Below are 17,202 nucleotides of genomic sequence, written 5' to 3'. Positions count from 1 at the left end.
ATCATAATTTAGACAAATTGAAATCTATACTACCCCAAGATGCTTTCACATAAGTTTCAGCTTTTCAAAGATTGTCCAATATATTTCTATGTAAAACTTTGATTCCCCATTGTGGCCCTGACCTACCCCCCCCCCCCCCCCCGTTGTAAAAGTTTTTTAATATATATTTTTATGTAAAAATTTGATTCCCCATTGTAGCCCCGCCCTATCCCCGGGGGTCATGATTTGAACAATTTAGAATCTACACTACCCCAGGATGCCTTCACACAAGTTTCAGCTTTTCTGGCCCAGTGGTTCTTGAGAAGAAGATTTTTAAAGTTTTTTTTCTATATATTTCTAAGTAAATCTTTGACTTCCCATTGTGGCCCCGCCCAACCCCCGGGGGTCATGATTTGTATAATTTAGAATCTACACTACCCCAGGATGCTTCCAAATAAGTTTCAGCTTTTCTGGCCCAGTGGTTCTTGAGAAAAAGATTTTTAAAGATTTGTTCTATACATTTCTATGTAAAACTTGGATTCCCTATTGTGGCCCCGCCCTACACCCAGGGGTCATGATTTTGAAAAATTGAATATCTACACTACCCAAAGATGCTTCCGCATAATTTCAGCTTTCCTGGTCCAGTGGTTCTTGAGAAAAAGATTTTTTAATTACCCCACCCTATTTTTGTCTTTTCTTGATTATCTCCCCTTGTAAGGGGACTTGGCCCTTCATTTTAACAATTTAAACTTCCCTTCACCTAAGGATGGTTTGTACCAAGTTTGGTTAAAATTGGCCCATTGGTTCTTGAGAAGAAGTCGAAAATGTGAAAAGTTTACGGACGGACAGACGGACGGACAGACGACGGACACAATGTGATCAGAAAAGCTCACTTGAGCCTTCGGCTCAGGTGAGCTAAAAACTAACTCAATTGAGTTAATGCCTAAAAAGTAGAACGCCTATTAGTTTTGCAAAAAACATTTAATATTTTGAGTTTGCTGCTGATTTAAGACGATTTAAGGCTAAGAAAATTGTAAATATATGTAATTCTTTTAATAGACTCAACAAACTTAATATCTTCTGAGCAGATATGATGATATTAAGAAAAGAACATGATATTTTTCAAGGAAAAATAATTCCATTTCATTAACATTTCAGAGGTCAATTACACATCTTCGGCCAATTTTGCCAGCATTAAGACTAAGTTTCCTAAAATCTTTGGATATTACTGTACAATCTCTGTCTTACATTTTTTGAACAAAGCTGTAGAATTTTGTGTAAGAGTTTTTAAGTGAGGTTGGTTAAGGATGAAATAATTGATATGAGTTATAATTTTTTGGATTTCAATGTGTTAAATGTTAAAGATACATTACTGTTCCTGTCATGAATCATCTAACGGAACTTAATAACCCAAGCACAGCATGACTAAAGCCTTTCAGATGCCAGTAGGTTTAAGATAATGAGTAGTAAAGTATCAATAACAGGAAAAAGTTAATGAAGAAAACCATGATCAGGGGAAGATAACCCAAAATGTTGACATTTAAGAACTGAAACAAATTATTTAAAAAATAACTTGTTTTCACGATGCCCCTGACTGATTAAAAAGCTACTCGGTAAGTTTTTTCCATCTCTTAGTAAGACCTTTTCTTCTTTTATTCTGTTCATTCATAACTTTTGTTCGTAGTTGAAGTAGTGTACACGACAAAGTACATGTAGATTGCTTCAAGTAGTTCTCCAGACATGTCTTACCTGTAAATAGAAATTTATAGCATGCTATACGATAACAATGTATTGCAAAAAACCTCGTGTTTGCTTATCTTTATGTACTTCAATAACAAAAGTGCAAACTAAAATATTACTCAACTTTCAAATCCATACACATTATTTTACTTCATAAATGCTGTTATCAGATAAATTTATTGCAGTATGACTTAAATTTGAAAAGAATAAATACAAACTTGGTAGACTATTTCCACTTTCCAGCGTAATCCAATCATGGAAATCCTTTTTAATTCTTTCTGTTTCTTCTTCCGTCCAACGACATGAACCTGAGAAAAATTAATCAAACTTTGGATGGCAAATTTCTACAAGAGGCCCAGAGTCACATCACTCACTTGAGCAAGCCCTAAAATTGGGGTTATGATTGGAACAAATTTAATTCTACACTACCTGAGGATGCTTCCAAATAAATATCACTAATTGTTGCTTTGCTATTCTTTAGAGGAAGATTTTTAAAATATATTTTAATGTAAAACTTGAGGAATCCCCCATTGAGGCCTCACCCTATCCTAGGGTTTTATGATTTCAGAGTTGTGGAAAACTGTCGGTCATGCCGGCAAAACCGGCAAAAAATTTGCATGACCGGTAAAAATGCTATCAATGTCGGTCCAAATGACCGATCCCATTTTTTTGGATAAAGTTTTTTTTGGTGCATTTCCCATCTTTATAATTATCGTACCTTATATGCGATTGCGTAATATCTTTTCTATAACTAGATCGAGGCTGTAAATGAAAGCAAAACTAGCATGGTTCTCGTGACCTATTAAATTTACAACTGGGGCAGAGTTAGGTAGAAAACATATTCAAGAAAAACTGAAGATAAAGACGAGCTAAATATGAAAAATTTCAAAAGAAAAAATTCAAGCACAGGTGGGGAAAGCACTAAATCTAGTACTTCGGACTGTCCCGTGTTTTCGTTTTTTTCAGAGATTGTGTTGATATCTTGATTATCAGATTATTGGTGCAAAGAATTTTTAGACGCATTTTCTAGGTTAATCTAATTCCAAAATGCATAAATGTTTTAAGAAATTAAGTTCACTGTGTTGAATTAGCATTGTCACCTGCCCAAAAGCGGCGGTATTTAGTATTGTTATAAATGCAAAATTAAAAGAAAACGGAAGAGTACTTGGAAATAGAGACCGATTTTTTTTTTCCATTTTGCGACTTACTACAATGAAGCGCATTGAAGTGGTAAATTTTCTGTTTGGACGAAACGTTCTGAGTCATGTTTTGAATGTCAATTACAGCATAATGACACGCCCATATTTTTAGAAACCAGAATGAAATATTCGTTGTATATGTTTTAGGACACCCCAATCTTCGCGACAAGCAATATGAGTTACACTGAAATGGAGCTTTAAAAAAAAATAAGAAGAGAGAGTTAGAGACTCCCCGCTTCTGTAAAACACAAAGTGCAACAAATATGTACATATTTTTTAACTCATCATGTCTATTGAAGTTACCACAACACATGGTTAGGTCGAACATGTGTTTACTCGGTATTTATTTAGACCGTCAATTTCATTGGCTATTATATTTATAGAAAACCTGTTCTACAGGTATTCGAATAAACAAATTGACCGTTTTATCTATTTCTAAAGAAATGGGCGTGTCATAAATGTTCTAAAGATAGCTCAAAATGTTCCATTCGAACGGAAAATTTTACCACTTCAATGCGCTTCATTGTATTTTGGAGCAACAAAAATCACTTCGGACTGGCTTATTTTGTTTTCTTGCCGGTCCAAATGACCGGCTATCTGAAAAAGTTTTCCACAATTCTGTGATTTGAACAAACTAGAATCTTCAATACCTGTGGATGATTCCATATAATCACTAATCATGGCTTTGAAGTACTTGAGAAGAAGATTTTAAAAGATTTCCCTATCTAGTCCTATGTAAAACTTTGATCAGCAATTGTGGCCTCATCCTACCCCCAGGGGTCATGATTTGAACAAATTTGGATCTACACCCCCTGAGGATGATTCCACACGAGTTTCATCTTTCCTGGCCCAGTGGTTCTTGAGAAGAAGATTTTTAAAGATTTTCCTATATATTCCTATGTAATATAACATGTTCCTATCTCAATAAAACTCAAAAAATGATACCTTATTTTTAAAAAAAAATAGAAGAAAAAATTAATGATTGAATGAGGATATATCAGAAAGCAACATGAAAATTAGTATGTGTTTAAAATTTGATCTATCCAAAGCATGCAGCTGAATTGCTTGTTTGTATAGGTTGTGGCAAGTCTGGATTCCATCAATGCATCATCCATGCAAGTTTGGTTCAATATTTAATACTAGTATTATACTCCGAAGCAAACCATCCCTTATCATCCATCAAGTTTGGTTCAGGTGTTATAGTTAGTTAGGAATGAAAATATAGGTCAGACACACTGAAGCAAGTTTGGCTCCATCCCTAGATCTTCATCCATGCAAGTTTGGTTCAGGTAGAAGTTACTTGAATAAAAATATAGGTCAGATCAACACAATATCTCCCTAGAGACATCCATGCAAGTTTGGCCTTTATAGTTACTAGGAATCTAAATATATGTAGATGTCTGAAGTTTTTTATGCGTAGATGCATCATCCATGCAAGTTTGGTTCATATATATTGTTTTTTACTTGGGAATGAAAATATAGGTCAGATCCTGTTTAGTGGTGTCCATCCCTAGATGCATCATCCATGCAACTTTGGTTCATGATAGACAGCATCCGAAGCAGACTGGAATGCATCCATTCACTAATAAAGCATCTATAAGTTTGGTTCAGGTAATGACAGGAATGAAAATATAGGTCAGATTCAAGGTCATTGTCCACCCTAATGCATCATCCATGCAAGTTTGGTTTAGGTAGGGCTTATAGTTACTTTAATGAAAAAATAGCTTTTCAGCATCCGACAAGTCTGGTAGTGTCCATCCCTAGATGCATCATTCATGTAAGTTTGGTTCTAGGGCTTATAGTTACTTGGAAATAAAAATATAAGTCATTCAGCATTTGGTAGCATCTGGTACTCCACTATTGCATCTTTCAAGTTTGGTTCATAGGGCTTACAGTTACTTGGAAATGAAAATATAGGTTTGACCTAGATCCAGCATCCGAAATCTGGTAGTGTCCATCCAAAGATGCAACATTCATGTAAGTTTGGTTCATCTAGGGCTTATAGTTACTTGGGATATATATAGGTAAGATCCAGCATCCGAAGCAAGTCTGGTAGTGTCCATCCCTAGATGCATCATCCATGCAAGTTTGGTCCAAGTATGGCTTATAATCTAAATGGACATGCTCTAAAAATTTAACCTGAACTATGTGGAAAATGTAGGTCAGATCCAATTATATAAGTTGGTGTCTGTTAGATGCATCATCCATGCAAGTTTGGTCCAAGTTTATAGTTCCTTAGAATGATGTAAAAACTTTTACCTGGTCACTATCTTGAAAATGTCAGTCAAATCCAGCAAAGGAAAGTTTTATTAGTGAACCATAAATCTCGATCATACATCAGCATATGAAGTTTTATAAAAAGAAAGTTAAAAAATTAGAACAGAAACAACATGGAAAGTGTGCTTTATTAACCATATGCGAAAAATAAACAGACCCTTTACCTTAACTGAACGGAAGAATATGACAAACACTATATGCCCCGGCCATGTTCATGGCGGTGCATAAAAATTAATGATTTGAGGTTGAATGATCAATAAAAAAATTGTTTTGTACTTCACCATTTCTTAAATATTTAACTAGTATAATAATTTTAAAAACTTTCTGTTTTCCTCAGGACACACTCTGGCTCATCTGTTCTTCCACATTCTAAAAGAAGCATGAATAAAACAGATCAACACAATATCTGAGACAAAGACCTTCATTACTAAATCTAGATTATGTAGATGTCTGAATTTTTTATGCGTCCGGACTGATAAATTCGAGTCATATATATTGTTTTTGTCCTGTTTGTTTGTCTGTTTTTCGAACTTTCGCCATAACTTTTGAAACATGATAGACAGAGACTCATATTTGGAATGCATAATTCACTAATAAAGCTCTTTCAAATGACACCAAGGTCATGACCTTGAAACCTTGAATGAACTTTATGCAAAAAATAGCTTTTTAGAACTTTCGCCATAACTTTTCATCCATGAGAGATGGAGAATTCAGATTTGGTATGCATACTCCACTATTAGGGTTCTTTCAACTGATACTAAGGTCAATGACCTTGTGACCTAGACTTTGACTTATCTGCTAAAAATAGTTTTTGAAAGTTGTGGCACATCTTGTTTTATCTTATGATATATACAGTAAAACTTCTCTAAACCGGCCAGCTGCCGGACTGAATAAAATGGCCAGATTAGAGGGGTGGCCGGTTTCCTGAAAATCTAACATACTGAAGAAATGCTGAACTATGTGACAGATGCTACGATAATTATATAATTGGTGTCTGTTATAATTATCTATGTTATTAATTATCGGCAGAGATGTAATGTATTCATATAAGGTCTAAAAAAAGGAAAGTTTTATTAGTGAGGATAAATTCGACATACATGTTGATTTTTATAAAAAGAAATTAAAAAATAAGAACAGAAACAACATGGAAAGTTGCTTTATTAACCATATGCGAAAAATAAACCAGACCCTTTACCTTAACTGAACTGAGAATATTGCAAGCACATGTGTATCTGTGTATCGCTTACGTCAATAAAACAAGAGGCCCACGGGCCTTATAGGTCACCTGAGCATCATGCAACAACTTTCAAATGATTGAATTTGTTTCATGTTTTAAGCTAGATGCTAAGGCATTCACAATTTTGGAAGATTCCATCATAACTATGTACACTTTATTTAAAACCTATGGCTTTGAAAGAAGATTTTCAAAGATTTAATGCATTTTCACTATATAATCAATAGAGCCCCGTCCTAACACCAGAACCCCTATATTGGCCATGAGTTTCACAATTTTGGTATCACTCTGTTCATCATAACTATTTACTTAGTTAGTTTATTTAAAACCTAGGAGCAGAGAAGATTTTCAAAGATTTAATACATTTTCACTATATAAACAATAGAGCCCTGCCCTAACACCAGAACCCCTGACCCTGGGGCCATGAGTTTCACAATTTTGGTAGAGGCACTTTTGCTCATCATAATTATTTACTGAATTAGTGTATTTAATACCTAGGAGCAGAGAAGAAGATTTTCAAAGATAATGCATTTTCATTATATAATCAATAGTAGAGCCCCGCCCTAACAACAGAACCCCTGACCCTGGGGCCATAAAATTCACAATTTATGAAGAGACACTAATGCTCATCTTAACTATGTGCTTAATTAGTTTATCTAATACTCAGGAACAGAGAAGAAGATTTTCAAAGAAATAATGCATTTTCACTATATAATCAATGAGTTTCATCTTTCCCCACCAGAACCCCTGACCCTGGGGACATAAAATTCACAAATTTGGTAGAGCCACTCTTGCTCATCATAACTATGAACTTAATTTGTTTATTTAATACCCAGGAGCAGAGAAGAAGATTTTTAAAGACTTACTGCATTTTCACTATATAATCAATAGGCCCCACCCTAACACCAGAACCCCTGACCCTGGGGCCATGAATTTGACAATTTTGGTACTTGATTACAATCATACCAACAGTTTGACTGCTTGATGTCCGGGAGTAAAGAAGAAGATTTTTAAAGATTGCACTACTTTTAGTGGTTTTTGCCCCACCCCCCAGGCTCCAGGGGGGCGGGGAAGATGATTTTCACAATTTTTTTCCCCTTCATATATATGCCAAATTTGGTTGAAATTGGTTCAGTGGTTTCAGAGAAGAAGCTGAAAATGTTTAAATGTTAACGCACGACGCACAACGCACGACGGACGACGACGGACGAAAACGGATAGCAATAGGTCACCTGAGTTTACTCAGGTGACCTAAAAATTGTTTGTACTTCAGTTAAAAGTAAATAATTTTAAAAACATTTCTGAGCAAAACTAATCTGTTATTCTAATTATGAAATGTATATTTCGGTGAACATTTTTTTTTTTTTTAATTTTTCTTAGCTTTTTTAACAGTGCCCAATTTTAAGGCCGCTTATGTGTATTTAAAAAGATGATGCAATATGGCGTGCGATAATTTGTTGTTTCATTCTGTGATTTAAATTTATCAGTTGCTTGATATTTTATTAATTCAAGTTTAATTGATGTTAATCATATGTACACAGCTTAGACCGGCCATTTACGTAGTCTGGCTCAATAACTACCCCTTCAAGACGGCTAAACAAAAATGCCAAATTTTATAACCATATTCAGTTTTTCACACATCTGACCTCTCGTGGGTAGGCTATTTTTCACACCTCCGGCCGGTCATTATACCCCCTCTGGCCAATGACAGTTAAATTCTTGCAATAAAAAAGTGGCCGGTATGATGAGGGGAAATTTCCTATGTTTCTTAACTTTTGTTCTAGGAATAGTGGCCGGTGTCCGGTTTTCAGGGGTGGCCGGTTTTATGAGAGTTTATGACTGAAGAAATATTAAGAATTTTGCCGGGACTTAAAAATTTGGCCAATGTTCAGGGAGAACCGGTTTCCAGGGGGGCCGGTTTGGAGAAGTTTCACTGTATTTAAAAATCAATATCAATATCAAGTTAAAAAAAATTACATGGATATAAAGTTTGTGGGACTTGTGATAAAATCGAGTACAATACATGTTGCATCGTATGACCATATCGTTATATGTATTGTATCATTTATTATGCAGCTTGCGATATCCAAGCTTAATGACAATGTCAAAATTTGGCGTTATAAAACAGATTTTATAAAGCTGAAAAAAACATTCTTGAAATATCATGGTGTTACATAACATGTATTCCATAATTTGAGAATCCACTGAACAGTGCTGAATATCTTATTTTTTACACAAACAACAAAATGAACTAGAACTGTCCAAACAGGACAAAATACCCCTGCTGGATTTTTCAGATGTGTAAAATCATGAATATTTTCTGGATCTTAGAGAAGAGAGAAATGCTAAAAAATTTTCAGTGCAAATGTAATTGCTCATTATATTTTTTTTTATAAATGAAATGGAGGTGCAACCTAATAATATTTGACTCAATATAAGGACCACTGTCCAGACAAGAATTATGAACACTTTCTGTCAGTAACATTGAAATTGCATGAATAACCTTGTTTCAAAGTCATGGCACAACCTCAGGTCATAAGCAATGTTTGTGTGAAGTAGTAGATTCAAGTTTTTCCATAATAAAGATATGTACCAAACATGAATTATACAATTTTTCTTCCAGTGACCTTGAACTTGCACAGATGACATTGTGTCAATGTCATCTACATGACACATCCTTTGGTCATGAGGAATCTTTGTGTGAAATAGGATTTTAACAAGTTTATCCATAAAAAAGATATGGACTGGACAAAAATTATAAAAAAATTTCTTCCAGTGACCTTGAACTTCCCCAAATGACCTTGACTCAAGATCATGACACAGGTCATGGGCAATCTGTGTGCAGAGTAGTAGATTCAAATGTTCCTCCATAAGATATGGATCGAACACTTTTGCACAAACAGCTAGACAGACAAGCTAATTCCTATATTTCCACCCAAACTTTGTTTGCGGGGGTATAACAAATGATCAAACATGCTTTAACATGTAATTTAAAAATTTTACCTTTCATCTGTTTGTTTTTCTGCGGTGGTTGTGTCACTAAGCAATCTGAAACAGCAATGTCATTTAGAATTTAAAAAACCCACAATAATAACTCTGCTTATAAACATAAAAAATAGAAAAAAAAAATTAATGATTTGATGTTGAATGATCAATTTAACTCCAAAGCATAGAGATGCTTCATTGTACTTGTGGCCACTAGATTCTCAAATCACCATCTTCTTAAATATTTAACTAGTATTATACTGAAAAACCATTTATACCTCTTTGAGGTGTTTTCCTCAACTCGACACACTCTGGCTCATCTGTTCTTCCACATTCTAAAAGAAGCATGAAGAAATAAAACAGATCAACACAATATCTGAGACAAAGACCTTCATTACTAAATCTAGATTATGTAGATGTCTGAATTTTTTATGCGTCCGGACTGATAAATTCAAGTCATATATATTGTTTTTGTCCTGTTCGTTTGTCTATTTTTCGAAATTTCTCCATAACTTTTGAAACATGATAAATATTTAAAAATCAAGTTAAAAAAATTACATTGATATTAAGGCCATATTAAATTGAAATCCTTGTTCTCAGGCCTGCGCGCATCCGTTTTGAGGTAGCCGCATTGCCGATTTTAATGTATTTTTGATAAAATAAAAAGTTGGTATTGCGAAGACCAATCCGGAAAAAAAAATTCCGACCTCATTTTTTTTGTAGTTTAGTATTCAAATATCACTTCCGGTAGACATTTGCAATGAGATTTTGGCTACTTCGTTTGAAAATACATTCGGGGACATTACCTACGATGTTTACACGCTGTTACGCAATGGATAAAGCAGAAATTTTGACCAAATATGGAAAGTATATCTGTGATTAAAAAAAATATCTTCATGTTAAATAAAATTCGAAAATTAAAATAAAAAAAAATACCTCCCTCATCTACTTTATTGCCAATAAAATGATAAACTAGAAATATGTCCATAGGACATGAATGCCCCGCCGAGGATATATCAGTAAAGCAACATGAAAATTAGTATGTGTTTAAAATTTCATCAAAATATACGGCAGCTGAATTGCTTGTTTGGAAAATTACATCTACGCATGTTTACACGCTGTTATTGTCAATCGCAATGGATAAAGCAGAAATTTTGAAAATATCCATGTAAGTTTGAAAGTATTTCTTATCTGGTCACTCATCTGGAAAATTAGGTCAGATCCAGCATCCGAAAAGTCTGGTAAAATATCTTTGGTTAAATAAAATTCTTGAAAATTGAAATAAAAATTAAAAAAACCTCCCTCTTCTACTTTATTACCAATAAAATGATAAATAAAATGCCTACCTCAGTCCCTCCCACATCCGTTTTGGAGAAAATTGGCCTGAGAACCAGAGAATTAAATTTAGATAGTCTTAGTTTGTGGGTCTTGTGATAAAATCGAGTGAAATATTAATATAATGTTAAGACTATTAGTCCACCTATAAATAACTTTGGTTATGAGTCTCAAGATGTTCTTTTTATATTTTCTATATCTGTGGAGGTTAGCAAGCAAAAATGTGCAAAGATCAGTTAACTGTAGTGTTGACAGATCTATCACAATACATGTTGCATCGTATGACCATATCGTATATGTATTGTATCATTTATTATGCAGCTTGCAATATCCAAGCTTAATGACAATGTCCAAATAACAAAATTAACAAATGATAAAACATGCTTTTACATGTAATTTAAACATTTTACCTTTCGTCTGCTTGTTTTTCTGCTGTGGTTGTGTCACTATGCCATCTGAAACAGCAATGTCATTAAGATATTTTTTTCTTTTATTACATGTACTGAGACAGGCTATGGATCGTAAGATGCAAGATTTTAAAAATGTTTTTACCTTCTAGAGTTCTCAAAAACTTCCCCATCACTCTGACTTCATTTATCCCTGGAGGGCACTGATAGTTCTCCTTGTTTATAGATTCGTTATGACCTAGATGGTCATAAAAAACTCTCCTGTCTATGTCTGACATTTCTAAACTAGCATACACTGTTGACGCTCTATGTCTGTTTTTTGTGGCCGACACAGAAGAAACACCTGCTGCCTCACAAACAGAAGAAACTGCATGCCATCCAGAGCAATGTGAGTTGGAACTCTTCGTAGCAAACAAAAAATGATTAGTCTCTCCTATGCCAAATGCCTGTCTGTTTGATACAAGGAGTTCTATTGGCTGAACCAAATCATTAGGAATCAGAACCGGAACACATTTTCTCCCCTTTCCTGCCATGTACGCTAGCTTATATTGTCCAATAAGATATTTCTCTGCATCATCTTTAACACTTTCCACACTTTCCTGGGGAACCCAGGTGCCATTGATGGCATCGTACCACTCCTCAAGCAATAGTCTTGAACCTTCTTCCCCTCGTCTTGCATTATATAGAGTTAGTCTGGCAACTACCAATGAACGAAGCCATGTATACTGATGAAGTGAGAAGTTTTCCTTGGCAACATCTATTTCTTGAACAAGAAAATGTTTCAGTTTTCTCATGTCATCTTCTACTGGTAGGTTTCTGGGGAGTCTTGCCTTCTTCAAAGAGTTCTTCTCTGTGTGGTACCTAGCTTTGCCAACAATATCAGGAAGGTTGAAATTGTATGCCTTCCTAAACCTTTCCAATTCCTTCACCTTGGCATCAAGCTGTGCTTCTGAGTAATATCCCAAAAGAATTTTAATGCTTCTTTGGAAAATGCTATTTAAGTTAACTTTCAGTCCATGTTTTTCTTCTTCTTCTCCTGTACAAAGACTTGTGAAGGCCTCTTTGAGGGTTGTTAAATAATTTCTTTCGTACATATCTTGAAAAGTGACTTCTTCTTCTGCAAGAGACTGGAAGCACAGAAAAAGTCTGCTTAGTTCCCTCATTTCCATCATGACCTCTCTTCTAACTTCATTGAATTTACTGGATTCTGATTTTCTAGCAAGGAAATGCTTATATCCAATGGTTTGAATAATTTTGTTCTCTCTAATAAATTTACCCACTGGCCCATCACGAAACTTATTCAGAATATTTAAAACAAATTCCTCATCGTGGTGATGAGAAAGGGGCCTGAGTGTTTGTGTTTTAACTGGCATTGCATCACTCTTACAAACATCTTTATGCTTGTAGAATGTTCTGTTAGAAAAGAACTTCTTGCATTCTAAGCACATTCTTAGCTCATCTGGTGTTTTTGGTTTTCTTTCCCTCATCAATTTGGCATCATTCTCATTCAAATGTTGTATGTTGTATTTATACATTCCCTCATGACGCTTTTTTTCAAACCATATGTTTTGTTCCTTTAAGGGTTTTTTTAGTACATCAGCAACTTCACTGTGTGTTTTTTTGTGGCTTATAATGTGTCTCTTTAGCTTTCCATTTAGGATGATTTTGTTGCAAAGGACGCACATTCGGCCTGGTCTCTGAAACAATAGATTGCTTTTAAAAGTACATTTCACTGAAACAAGTGTACTGGAATGAGGAAGATCTTTTTAAATTTTTCAAAGGATCCTTGAATAAAGAGTTGAATTGGATCAAAATTCTTTCTGAAATTTTTTATTCTAAATTTTCTTAATTTGTCAACCTTAAAAACATATTTTAAAAAAAGTCATCTAAATTAATACCTCTTTCTTTGGTTTAGCTTGTGTACTTAATGCTCTTACTGGTGATTCATCTAAATTCTAAAACAGAGAAAATTTCAATTAATTATCAAGTCTTAAAATTGTCTTTAAAAAGGAGGCCCATGGGCCACATTGCTCATCTGAGAACAAGGGCTTAGTAAACACACAAAACAGCTCAGTATTTAAAAGTTTACTGGAAGGGGGGTGTTCTGATTTGAACAAGAGGCCCATGGGCCACATCGCACACCTGAGTAACTTGGGTGATGTAGTTCTTTACCAGATTCCCCCTCTTGCTATACTTATCATGCCCTACTACCCCCTTCCCTTTTATGATTTTAAAACTTTAGAATCTACACTACCCCAGGATGCTTCCACATAAGTTTCAGCTTTCCTGGCCTAGTGGTTCTTAAGAAGAAGATTTTTAAAGATTTGTTCTATATAAGTTGAAAATGTGAAAAGTTTACAGACGGACAGACAGACGGACGACGGACAAAATGTGATCAGAAAAGCTCACTTGAGCCTTCGGCTCAGGTGAGCTAAAAATATGTTGATAGATAAAATCAAATATCGATGGTTATTCTGTGAGCATAAAAATATACGAAAGTTTAAGACAAAATTTTAAGTGCTACGTATGAAAATGCCTTTGGAAAAATATTTTTAAACTTGTGAAATTATTATTTTAAAAATTCTGCATAAATTACATTTTAAACACTGGTCAGTTTTTAAAGGTTGATATGCTTGTTAAATAATCAATACGAGAACATAAGCTGTATGTGTGTGGTGGACCCTTAATAAGAAGGACTTAAAAATTATATCTTGTTACCATCTTAAGCAGACATCTAAACCGGTATCAATTTTATAAATATCAAGAAACAAGATCACTTATATATACACTGAATGATTATACGAGTTTCAAAATCATTTTTGTTACCATTCTTAAGCAGACATCTAAACCCCTAACCATTTAATAGATATCAACACAAGAAGTTTCTGAGCCAATGCTCACTAGCAATACCCCCTGCTCTGATGTGAATATATACTATCATGATAATAAACACAAGTTCAACTAGTGCTAATTGTAACGGGGACCGTTACAGATGTTCCCCAAACGCTCCCCAACTCCCATTTGGTGCCATATTCCCTGGAAGCTTCATTAAATAAGACAAACTCGATGCATTTGAGACTTTAACAACGTTTACCCAGAAGTGTACAAAGTTCATTCAAATTTTAGCATTGCACGCGTGCGCATGTGAATGCATGTGCGTAATGACCATATCATCTTGTCTACACAATCTATATATATTTTAATATACTTAATATTAAAGTATTTCATCCAAAAGTATTAAAAAGATACGCTCATTCAAGTGTTTTTTTTATATTTTGCTCATTTCACGTGCACGCACGTGCATACATGAGCATGGTGGCCATACCTCCTTGTAGATGTCCGTTACATCTATCTATGTTCTAAATCCCACCCCGTTTGGTTGAAAACCAAGGGAGTTATAGCTATTTAAAGTTTCAGCCAATCAGATTGCAGCGCACGTACATGCACGTGTATGCATGTGCATGGTGACCATATTTTCTTGTAGTTGTCCAGTATATCTATCTATGTTCCAAATCCCATCCTGTTTGGTTGAAAATCAAGGGAGTTATAGCTATTTAAAGTTTCAGCCAATCAGATTGCAGCGCACGTGCATACACGTGTTTTCATGATAATTGCTATATATCATGTTGTAGGATATCCTAATGCATGGCTATTTTCAAAATTTCAAAGGATTTCGTCACAAAACAAGAAAGAAATTGAGACTTTAGTTTCAGCCAATCAGAGCAAAGCGCATGTGCATGCGCGTGAGATCTTGCTATTTTGACCATGTCATATTGTCTATTCTTCTAATATATCCTTATATTATAAGTTTCAAAGCATTTCATCAAAAATTTAAAAAGTTACGCCTATATCAATTAAATCAGTCATTACACATGTTGCACGTGCACGCTCTTGCAAGCACGTGCGCGCAAAATGACCTTCGTTCCGCAAATCTACATAACATGTCTACTGACCCTAAAAACATTTCACCTTAGTCGGATGTATAGTTTACGAGATCATTCCCGGACAAAAAAGTACCCAGGAAGAAGAAGAAAAATAATAATAATAATAATAATAAGAAACAGAGTAAAAACAATATGTTCCCCAACTTCGTTTGGGGAACATAATTACAGCAATGCATGTTCTAAAATTTCAAGCATTTGCAATGAATAGTTCCCAAGAAAACCTTGACAGTTTTTGTTATGTATGGTACAGACAGACATACGGATAAACAGAAAGTTGACATAGGATTTACACAAATTTAAAATGGATCCTAGAATATGGCAATGCCTAAGCAAAGAATGTGCTCAAATTCCAAGCTGCTGCAATGAGCATTCCATAAAGAATATATACATGATATATATTATATTTTTTAAAAAATCCATCTTTGGCAGACATCTTTATATTATCCATCTAAGGCAGACATCTTGATGTACAGATGCAGATCCAGAATTTTTTTCCAGGGGGTTCCACCCCAGTCTATGACTTCTACTGCCTCAAATCTTTCTCTTTTCATACCCATTTCACACATATTCCAATTTACCAGGGAGATCAGCATTTTCCAAGGCAGGTCCATGGTAACTTTTTTTTTAGTATATACATTTTTTAACCTTGTAAATTTCAAAGGGGTCCAGACCAGCCTAACCCTTCCTCTAGATCAGCACATGATGTATATTCTCTCAATGTAGAATAATTTCTCCTTTTTTGTACCATCTTAAGCAGACATCTAAACCGGTATCAATTTTATAGATATCAAGAAACAAGATCATTTATATATACACTGAATGATTATATGAGTTTCAAAAATCATTTTTGTTACCATTCTTAAGCAGACATCTAAACCCCTAACCATTTAATAGATATCAACACAAGAAGTTTCTGAGCCAATGCTCACTAGTAATACCCCTGTGAATATATATAATCATGTTAATTAACATGCATTCAGTTACCAACAGCCATACGGATAAAGAGTCAGTCAACATTAGATTTGAATAAAAATGATTCTCATCATATGGAATGCCGCAGCAAAGAGTGTTCCTAAATTTCAAGCATCTACAGCAGTTGAGACACCTGCGACGAAAATTTGTTAGGTATGGTATGGACAGACACAAGAAGTTGACATCAAATTTGAACTAATGGATTCCAACAAATGGCATGCTTCAGCAAAGAATGTGCTAAAATTTCAAGAATCTACAATGAGCACTTGCTGAGAAAAATTCAACAAAAATTTATTGTCCCTCGCTTGAAAAGTGGGGGATATTAATGTGGGTTTGTCCATCTGTCCTTCTGTGTGTCAGTAATGCTTTCGTTTCCACAGGATATCTCGAGAACCCCTTGAGCTTTCGCAATGAAATTTTGCATAGCAACTCCCTATGCACTAAAGAAGAAACCTTAAGATTTTGAGTTCAAAAGGTCAAAGGTCAAGGTCATAAATTTGCAAATTCAGTTTGCTATAACACTTTTATTTCCGCGCAATATCTTGAGAACCCTTTAAGCTTTTGCAATGAAATTTTATAACAACTCACTGTGGCCTAAGGAAGACCCCTACTGATTTTGAGGTCAAAAGGTCAAAGTTCAAGGTCATAAATTTATAAGTTAAGTCTGTGTTTAACACTATCCTTTCCGGGCGATATTTCAAGAAAATTTTAAGCTTTTACAATGTTTATTTTATACCAAAAATCCCTAGGACCTCTGTCACCCCTCTCAAAGTGTCTCCCTTGTTTGTTTTATCAGTATTGATTGTATTACATGTTGCTATTTTTAGCACAGGGGCATGCATAGTTATCTTTTCAATAGATTGAGACACTTTGCTGTTTACAAAGCATTTTTATGGATACAAAGGAAATAAATTCATTATCCAGGTCCAATCAAGGGTGTACGGGGATTTACTTCGGGTTGTATTCCATACATCCTGAATAGCTCGCTATGCAAGCCAACTCAATGAAAATAAATACTACCATATGGTCTCCCTAAACAAAGAGTGAGCAAAAATTTGAAGAATCTCTGATAAATAATTGCTGATAAAACTGTGATAAAAATTCATTATGAACAGACAAACAGACAGACA

At 34.7% G+C, this 17,202-nt stretch overlaps 2 protein-coding genes across 3 annotated transcripts in view; both read right to left on the bottom strand.

Moving 5' to 3' along the window:
- Positions 1 to 659: 659 nt before the first annotated feature.
- LOC134238193 (uncharacterized) lies at positions 660 to 13,110 on the bottom strand. 2 transcript variants are annotated; one of them, XM_062720309.1, is made up of 7 exons: positions 13,055 to 13,110; positions 11,302 to 12,853; positions 11,160 to 11,204; positions 9,693 to 9,749; positions 9,433 to 9,477; positions 1,938 to 2,027; positions 660 to 1,728 (listed from the first exon to the last, which is right to left on the bottom strand). In XM_062720309.1, exons 2-7 carry the CDS (start codon positions 12,839 to 12,841, stop codon positions 1,586 to 1,588), a joined length of 1,920 nt encoding a protein of 639 aa, XP_062576293.1. In that variant the 5' UTR covers positions 12,842 to 12,853; positions 13,055 to 13,110; the 3' UTR covers positions 660 to 1,585. The 2 variants fall into 2 exon arrangements, with proteins under 2 accessions (XP_062576293.1, XP_062576294.1); XM_062720310.1 differs by lacking the exon at positions 9,433 to 9,477.
- Positions 13,043 to 17,202, bottom strand: part of LOC134238182 (uncharacterized) — a 28,133-nt gene continuing 23,973 nt past the window's right edge. Inside the window, exon 10 of the mRNA XM_062720294.1 lies at positions 13,043 to 13,111. Within this exon, the coding sequence (XP_062576278.1) occupies positions 13,043 to 13,111 (69 nt within the window). The remainder of the gene's footprint in view (positions 13,112 to 17,202) is intronic.

This window comes from Saccostrea cucullata, unplaced genomic scaffold, assembly GCF_032062105.1.
Source record: "Saccostrea cucullata isolate Sc308-1 unplaced genomic scaffold, CSIRO_AGI_Scuc_v1 ctg1076, whole genome shotgun sequence".
Lineage (NCBI taxonomy): Eukaryota > Metazoa > Mollusca > Bivalvia > Ostreida > Ostreidae > Saccostrea > Saccostrea cuccullata.
The sequence above is the reverse complement of the archived record's forward strand: the minus strand, read 5'-3'. Positions and strand labels throughout refer to the sequence as shown.

What these genes read in the sequence shown, in the direction of transcription:
- LOC134238193 (XM_062720309.1), bottom strand. Translation starts at nt 12,841, where the DNA reads ATGTGCGTCCTTTGCAACAAAATCATCCTAAATGGAAAGCTAAAGAGA. An exon ending in GAGGAAAACACCTCAAAGAG is followed by an intron (nt 9,478 to 9,692) that starts GTATAAATGGTT and finishes TTGCTGTTTCAG; the next exon opens with ATTGCTTAGTGACACAACCA. An exon ending in AAGTGGAAATAGTCTACCAA is followed by an intron (nt 1,729 to 1,937) that starts GTTTGTATTTAT and finishes TTCTATTTACAG; the next exon opens with GTAAGACATGTCTGGAGAAC.